General features: G+C 30.7%; 1 protein-coding gene across 2 annotated transcripts; it reads right to left on the bottom strand.

Annotated features, from left to right (window-relative positions):
* Nucleotides 1-178: 178 nt before the first annotated feature.
* Nucleotides 179-7,096, bottom strand: LOC111712805 (putative phospholipase B-like 2). Of its 2 annotated transcripts, XM_023487531.1 has the most exons (6): nt 7,007-7,096; nt 6,674-6,723; nt 5,918-6,034; nt 1,773-1,892; nt 1,016-1,151; nt 179-351 (listed from the first exon to the last, which is right to left on the bottom strand). In XM_023487531.1, exons 1-6 carry the CDS (start codon nt 7,071-7,073, stop codon nt 194-196), a joined length of 648 nt encoding a protein of 215 aa, XP_023343299.1. In that variant the 5' UTR covers nt 7,074-7,096; the 3' UTR covers nt 179-193. The 2 variants fall into 2 exon arrangements, with proteins under 2 accessions (XP_023343299.1, XP_023343300.1); XM_023487532.1 differs by lacking the exon at nt 1,773-1,892.
* Nucleotides 7,097-9,044: the final 1,948 nt, after the last annotated feature.

Below are 9,044 nucleotides of genomic sequence, written 5' to 3'. Positions count from 1 at the left end.
CTCGTTCAGAAAGGTTCTCTCTGTAAGCTGTCTGTGCACGGTATGTAGCACAGGTCCCTGGACGGCTATGTGCAGTGCGACTTGTGTCTACGCTGCAGCGGTCCGGGATGTACTGCCTCATCTGGCTTCCTGTTGGATTCAAGGGACTGTTCGCTCATATACCAAACAATCCGGAATACAACAGGAAGAGGAATTAAATTAATCTGTAGGTCTGTTTAATATTACTTGTCAGGTACGAACCTAAAACCTTGTTTGGAAGCTGTGTTGGATTTAGAGCTGACTCTAGATCTTCCAAATCTCCAAATACGTTCATCACAATAATATCTTTCAGGGTTATGGTCTTATTTTTATCTAAAGTATAAAAACATTATTAACATATTATCACATTTTTCATTTTTAAAAATATTCCACATTTTTGGTTTATGGAGGTTCAAATGATATCTCTCCACTTGATACCCTTTATAACATGATGATATCCCTCTACTAAACCAGTTAACTGGGTCATAAACATGATACCTTTCATAACATGATGATATCCCTCTACTAAACCAGTTAACTGAGTCATAAACATGATACCTTTCATAACATGATGATATCCCTCTACTAAACCAGTTAACTGAGTAATAAACATGATACCTTTCATAACATGATGATATCCCTCCACTAAACCAGTTAACTGTGTCATAAACATGATACACATTGATTAATATCAACGCAGATAGAACACTAGATGTCGTATTTGTAAGATTTAGGGGTTTATCATTCGTCAGTAACTCTGAGGCAGAGGTTCAAAGTAGTTCCGCTTAAGCAGCGCATGCTCTCTTTCTATCTTGTAATTCAACGCTGTCTGCGCGGAACTCCTGTGGGCTTCTGCCTCTGGGTTATTGTGAACAAAAAAAAACTCTAAATCTTGAAAAGTATTCTATCTGTGTTGTTATTAATCTATGATGATACCTTTCAAACATGATGATATCCCTTTACTAAACCAGTTAACTGATTCATAAACATATGATACCTTTCATAACATGATGATATCCCTCTGCTATACCAGTTAACTGTGTCATAAACAATGAAACATGATGCCAGTATCCTTTCCGATGAGAACTCTGTTTTATCTTAGATTCAGTCCACTTTAAGCTCTCGTCCAACCACTGCACTAGTTTAAAATTAATAGAACTCTGCTTTATCTTAGATTCAATTCACTTTAAGCTCTCGTCTAACCACTAGTTTAAAATAAATAGAACTCTGCTTTATCTTAGATTCAGTCCACTTTAAGCTCTCGTCTAACCACTCACTAGTTTAAAAAAATAGAACTTTTCTTTAAATGCACAAAACGGTTCTATGTCACTGACAAAATCAGATAGAAGTGGTCAAATCCCGAAAAAAATCTACTAAGTGATCCCAAAAATATTAACAAACCCCTCAATTCATCTTGAAAAGACAGATTAAGACTTGTAACCAACATGTTACAGTGAGAATCATAAAACTGTAGTTTTTAAAGACAAGTGTAAAACTCAATTTTTGATTTTAAACAACAGTTAAATTAATTTGCATTTTGCATAGTTTTTTTTCCTATATATCAGCTATATATTGATTTCTTGAAAACTTATACATAAGAGGGGGTTGAACTACGCAAAAGCGGTTCAACTTCTCTTGGTATTCAACAAGGTGTATTAAATATCTTGTCCGGGGTTAATTAATCTATTTAGATAATTGGATTATTTAGTTATAAACGTGTTGAAGGGAAATCAAGTAAATAAAATAATTATTATCTTATCAATGCTAGCACACAGTTGCTCCTTCCCATCACATCTTCCCACAATAGTATTCTGATAGTACATGTACAGTAGTTCACTTGTCAGTGCACCTTCTAGAAAACCAGCTCCAAAAGCCTAAAGAATGAAACTCAAGTTACGAAAAATGGCATCGAGTAGAATTATACGAATTATTTATAAAAATAGATGTTGCAACCCTTTAAAGTCGACCAAGACTTAAAAATTAATGCAACTTTTGAAACTCTAGTTACTAAAGTGAATTGTAGCAACGATGAGAATCTTGAGAATTAGTTCTGAAAAGTTATTGCTAAAACAGTTGAGGTAAAGTCAACGGCCAAAGCGACAGTTGCGACACTTGTCGATCCATTCTTGAAAATTGATGCAACTTGTCATAGCAGTCTGGAACTATGTGATGGGGTTGTACCTCAAATCTTCTATAAGACAATACCATCTGTACGAAGTTTATCTCTGTGATGGTGTTGTACCTCACATCTTCTACAAGACAATACTACGTGATGGTATTGTACCTCACATTTTCTATAAGACAATACCATCTGTAAGAAGTTTATCTTTGTGATGGTGTTGTACCTCACATCTTCTACAAGACAATACTATGTGATGGTATTGTACCTCACATTTTCTATAAGACAATACCATCTGTAAGAAGTTAATCTTTGTGATGGTGTTGTACCTCACATCTTCTACAAGACAATACTATGTGATAGTGTAGTACCTCACATCTTCTACAAGACAATACTATGTGATGGTGTTGTACCTCACATCTTCTACAACACAATACCATCTGTACGAAGTTTATCTCTGTGATGGTGTTGTACCTCACATCTTCTACAAGACAATACTATGTGATGGTGTTGTACCTCACATCTTCTATAAGACAATACCATCTGTAACAAGTTTATCTTTGTGATGGTGTTGTACCTCACATCTTCTACAAGACAATACTATGTGATGGTGTTGTACCTCACATCTTCTATAAGACAATACCATCTGTACGAAGTTTATCTCTGTGATGGTGTTGAACCTCACATCTTCTACAAGACAATACTATGTGATGGAGTTATACCTCACATCTTCTACAAGACAATACTATGTGATGGTGTTGTACCTCACATCTTCTTCAAGACAATACTATGTGATGGTGTTGTACCTCACATCTTCTACAAGACAATACTATGTGATGGGGTTGTACCTCACATCTTCTACAAATCAATACCATCTTTAACTTTTCTTCCCCCCCCCCCTTCCGTAGAATTTGTTTCTCTTTGTACTTTAAATACTAAATTAATAAATGCTTTTTTTCTAATCCTTATATCTTTGCTACTTAATACTGGGGCAGACATTGGTTATTAGAAAAATAAAATTTTGATAAATCAAATTGTCAAATTTGGAAATATCAAACCATCAGCTCAAAAAGATATAAGGATTACAAAATCAGTTTTTGAAGGATCTGCTAATATTTTTTTTAAATAAAATTAAGAATTGTTTTTTTTTTTCACAGCTAAAAAATCGATCTTAAAACTTTGAATTTAAAATTTCATTTAATGATTCAATTTTAAATACAAAACATTTAAATTGAATTTATAATCTCAAACAGATAAAGCATTTTCCAGGAATGTGTTCACTTTATTGAAATCCCTAAAGCTAAATCCTTGACGTTTTCTCGTTTCTCATAGTTTAATTTCAAATATATGGACCCTTTTTTAGAAAAACTTTCATATATTAAGATTTGGAATAATCCGTCATTCTTATTTTCTAATCAAATATTTTACTGCAGTAATAATTATAACAGATATTAACCAATCGTTAGAACATTAAATAATATATTGTAAAACTAATACAGCAGGAGATCTTGGATAGCTTAGAGCTGTTTTCCCCCCCCCCCCCCCCCCTGTAATCCTTAAGATATATATTTTCTGGAAAAGGTTTGAAATGGCAATTGGTAACTGAAAGGGTTGACAGACATACAATTTAAGTGATTTTTAATAAGAAATCATAGAAACATGCATTTATGCATATTTCCTTTAAAAAGGCTCCATTAAATAACAACAATATCTAATGGCTTGAACATATAATATTTGTCAATTAGAAAAAATTTTTACACGAAACTTAAACTCATTTTTATCAAGAGCACGATCCAAGCTTTTGGAAAACAGACGAATGGAAATCTTTTTAGAAAAATCAATAAGAAAACTTGAAATAATTAATTTACTTGAAGATTTGATTCTGTGAAATCAGCTATATTCTTCACATCTGTACATTTCTCTACGAAATCTTCAATTTTCCTTATTCACGCCGCGTTTCTCAAGAACGATTTCCCTCAGATTTTATTTATACTCCCTGTCCCTACCATTGTCCGTGTTGCATCAAATGCCTGAATCTCTCTCTCTCTCTCTCTCTATATATATATATATAGAATTGAGTTGATGAAAATGCATTGAGTTTATTGTGCATTAAACTGCAGTAAATAGAATAAATTTATTTAAATAAATTCAACTTATTCAAATTTTGTGAAATTGGTCCAGGGATCCTGATCCTAAATAAGGTTTGCATGAAAACAAGATTATCTTTGCAAAAATGTAAAAAAAAAAAAAAACACGAAAAAAAAACAATATGTTATGTTTTCTTTTTTAGCCTCCACATCCAAAAAAAAATTAATAAGCTGTGGAATTGGAAGACGACTGTTGGAATAAAAGGGACATTCTTTGTAATTTCAAGTGATCTTCCATTTAAAGAGAAAGATTCACAATGTTACCCTGAGTCTAAAACTAAAGAATGCGCGAATTTTAAGTTCGAGGTTAAAAGTTCTGTAAAATAATGAATAGCTACTTAAATATTAAACTTTCTCAATTTTAAATTTGAATTTCCCGGGAAAATCTGAACCAATCAGAGAAAAGGATTTACGGAGAATATTACGTAACCATCGCTAATCAGCTGATTACGTAACCGAAAACAAAACACATTTCGAGTTACAACCGTATTTTGGGTTTACATGCAAAAATTAATTAATCTAAAACGTGAAATTTCTTTAACAAGGTTTTCACTTTTAAATATATCGTAAAGTTGAATGCCACTTTCTCAGCTGAATGATGATTGAATAATAGACAAATAGGGAAAAGGCAGGATTTCAAGATTTTAACCCTGTGTTTAAATTTTAACTCGTCGATTTCGGCGAGTTAAATATTTAACCACTGCAGGGTTAAATATTTAACCTCACGGTTAAAGTTCAGGTTTAAATTAAGTCAGAAGTGACATTTAACCATGAACTTAAAATTTAAGTCAAAAGTTTTCGTTCTTTAGTTTTGGACTTAGGTTACACTTTTTCTCATCAATAATTTGTAAGATATATAGTTTTTCCAACTTGTCAATTGTTAAATTCTGACATAGTTTCCCACTTTGATTCTGAAGCAGATATCTACAAGTCACCGTATAGCAAAAACATATTTAAGATAATGAATTGTTAAAGAGAAAATGATGGATATCTCTTGTATTCTTCAAAGCTTTCAATGGTTCCTTATGAGGATATAACACGCCACTCTATAAATGGAAATGTCCCTTAAATTAACGTCTACAATCCCTTAAAGTTAAGATTTAAGAAATTCATGTATCTCCAATGAACATGAATTCCGATATCTCCAATGAACATGAATTCCGATATCTCTNAAGGTATATTAAAAGGTATATTAAAAGGTATATTAAAAGGTATATTAAAAGGTATATTAAAAGGTATATTAAAAGGTATATTAAAAGGTATATTAAAAGGTATATTAAAAGGTATATTAAAAGGTATATTAAAAGGTATATTAAAAGGTATATTAAAAGGTATATTAAAAGGTATATTAAAAGGTATATTAAAAGGTATATTAAAAGGTATATTAAAAGGTATATTAAAAGGTATATTAAAAGGTATATTAAAAGGTATATTAAAAGGTATATTAAAAGGTATATTAAAAGGTATATTAAAAGGTATATTAAAAGGTATATTAAAAGGTATATTAAAAGGTATATTAAAAGGTAAAACTATATTTGTTTTAAAACAACATCAAAAGCAGATAAGGTTGCTTTGTTGTAGATAGATTCCAAACTATTATTCCTCCATGTTTTAGTAAAAAATAAAAACTGGCCTGTTTTTTATCCGTGAATTTCTGACTTGTTGATATATCCAAGAAGGCCCATCCTGTCTGGTTTATAGCGTTCTTGTACTCAGCGGTTGCTAGGGAGTTAGACCCTTCAATCTTATCCTTATACAAAATATTTAACTTATTAAAAAATGTAAACTGCATTAGGATTATGAAAAAGTTTTGCAATCCACCAATGAAAATAGAAAAATCTAAAAAATCTAATCCTCATATCTCTGCAACCATGCAAAGACCTGTATCAAATAGTTTGAAATATCAAAGATTTACACCATCAGGTTACAAAGATATAGGATTTAGATAATACATAAAACCCTTGTATCTTACTAAATCTGTTCCAATAAATTATAACAAATTATAATAAATCATTATGATTTTTGATTGTAATTTTCATATAAAAAAAATATATAGAAGAATTATGCTAATTATTTAAGGATGTGGACTATAGGTTACCCACAAAGAATGAGACTTATGAAACAACTTTTTATATCATTCAGTCTTCCTTCTTCGATTTATGGTCCCGTCGGCATAGCAGTTCAATTATCTCTTTTTTACATACAAATGAGTACTAGATCAAACTGTACACATACAGACGCTATAAAGAACAGGACGCTAAATGTTACTGAAGACCAAATTAGATATCTTCAGAGAGTAATGTTTATGTTACGGACTTTAAAGTCGTCTTCACAATATCTCATTCTATGTAGGTAACCCTGTACGCTGTTAAAACTTCAATATGTTTACCTGTATTTCCACAATACTGTAGGATCCATCCTTGTTTATATCCAACCTTGCTAAACAAAGAGATAAAATAAAGAAGACGACATTCAAATTTTAAATCAATCAATCTATAAAATACTAAACAATTGAGACACGTTTGTCCGAAACTTTTAACATTCTTTTCCATGTTTGAATTATAAAAACTTCAACATAGCAATTTTAAAAATTGGAATTAATAATTGGAATCGGTCAACAGTTTAAAGCTTTAGCTACGGCGAGAGATGAAGCAGAAAGAGTTTTAAATTAATTTGAGCCGATTTAAAATAATTCGGGTCAAATAAATAAAATTAAAATTACCTTTTATAGACTTAACGTCCTCAAATCCAAAACATCCAGGAAGTAATAATATAAAAAATATTATCATTTTTCAAAAAATAAGATTCTGAAAAAAATAAAATGTTTATCAATAAATGCCATATCTTAGAAATATTTGTTAAAATAAAAGATCTTGATGAAAAATATGAACAAAGAAATATGTTTATAATTTGTCAGACTTGTGTAGCTAACTGAGCATATGCGTTCATACAGCACAGCATAGATCTACAGAGCGTCCCATATCATATTAGACTTTCTCCAATCTTAAACGCCAAAATACACATATAATACTCGAAAAATCTCGCATTTTCTGCAAGAAAAAATTTCTATTAGCCTTATTAAATTTTTCAAAATGATTCATTCTTCTTAAATTTTCTGATTTGTCCCCTAAATCGTAATTTAGACCCATTGACGCGGTCTAANGGGGGATTTAAGGATTGAGTAGTTATAAGGGGGTGGAAAAGTTAAGTTTTTGATATTATTTCTGTAAAACTGTTTTCATTTTGTAAAATTATTCATGGTCTTAATTTTAGGATAGAATTAATTAAACAACAGTCATAACAGTGAAAAGAGGACTAAAAGTCGTCTTTATTTAGAGTTTATATCAAATTTGAAACTGTCATAGAAGATTTCGAATGTCGAGATCAAGGTTTGAAAATCGATAAGCTCTACTTTACATATCATTTTTACACTCTCCTGTTTTGTCTTATATATAGTCTGCTTTTTCTTATAAAAATTGCTTAGAAGTCGGCGCTGTACTCTAAAAAACGTACTTGCCTGCATATACTTAGTTTCAGTATCTCTCGAACACTTCCTTTAACCCTATTCCTGCTGGGGGGGGGGGGGGTCAATTTGACCCCCCTGTAGTTTTTTTTTACATAACTCAAAAAGTATTGGTTTGAGGCTGTTGAAATTTTCTGACTTTTCTTACATACCCATATCCCTCCCTTTAGGCCTAAAACCGGGCTTTAATACGAACTGCCTGAGTCCTCAGGAACACTGCCTGAATGACTGATTTTTCCTGTAACAAACTAAATCTTTGTTTTGACCCACTTCCACTTGTCAGATTTTAATATAATTTAGCTTTTTGGAAAGCCTTTAGGAATTGCACAAGTTTTGCGAAAAAAAATTGCAAATTTTTTGCAAACAACCTGTCAAAGGAAATTTGCACATTTTTAGTTTTTCTTGATTAAAAATCAGGTTATTTAAAATTTTGCACAAATTTTTGCATATTTGAAATGGCATGGTCAAGGGCTTTTCAAAAATGTATAATTTTTCATTTTTTGGACAAATTTTCTTTTGCAAACATTTTTACAATGTAACTTGATTTTGCGATAAAAAATTTAATTTTTGCAAATTTGCAAATTTTTTGCAGATTCTAAAAGTAGAGCACGAGCGCTTTCCAATGATGTATGGTTTTCAAGTACCCCAGCAAAGATAGGGTTAAATATTTTGAACAAATGTCTAATTAAAAACTTGATCAATCTGAAAACAAAGAAATCAGATTTTTTCTGCGAAATTGTCTAATTGCAAACTCAATTCAAAATAAAGTAAATCTTTGTTTATTCGATCAACTATATTATTAAAAATTATAAATCTCATTGAAATAATAATAATAATAATAATAATAATAATAATAATAATGATAACAATAATAATGATGATAATGATAATATTAATAAAAAAATCATAATGATAGGATACGCATCATAAAATACGAAACCAATTTTCTTCTATATTAATGGATTAAGTTCAATATAAATAATTACAATGTTAATAATGATAAAGATATTTTGTTTGGTTTGAAGGGTTCCGACCTTCAAGATGTAATTATAGTGTTGGAGGGAGATGTTAACGACTAGCTGGAGAGGATAAGAATTAGGATGATTATCAAAAATCCACAAAATGACAGGTTTTGAAACAAAAAAATTTAATTCGTTCACATTTTATTAATCCCTTGAGTTAATCCGTCCGAAATTAATTCATTGGTTTTATCCGATCATCCATTAATCTATTGATT

This window comes from Eurytemora carolleeae, unplaced genomic scaffold (assembly GCF_000591075.1).
Source record: "Eurytemora carolleeae unplaced genomic scaffold, Eaff_2.0 scaffold1328, whole genome shotgun sequence".
Taxonomy (NCBI): Eukaryota; Metazoa; Arthropoda; class Copepoda; order Calanoida; family Temoridae; genus Eurytemora; species Eurytemora carolleeae.
The sequence above is the reverse complement of the archived record's forward strand: the minus strand, read 5'-3'. Positions and strand labels throughout refer to the sequence as shown.

Bases quoted from the DNA above. Each gene is read 5' to 3' on its own strand.
- LOC111712805 (XM_023487531.1), bottom strand. From the start codon at position 7,073: ATGATAATATTTTTTATATTATTACTTCCTGGATGTTTTGGATTTGAG. The intron at 1,893-5,917 runs GCCAGTTTTTAT...TTCATTCTTTAG, and splicing joins AATTCACGGATAAAAAACAG to GCTTTTGGAGCTGGTTTTCT. The intron at 1,152-1,772 runs ATAATAATTATT...AAACTAGTGCAG, and splicing joins TGTGTGCTAGCATTGATAAG to TGGTTGGACGAGAGCTTAAA.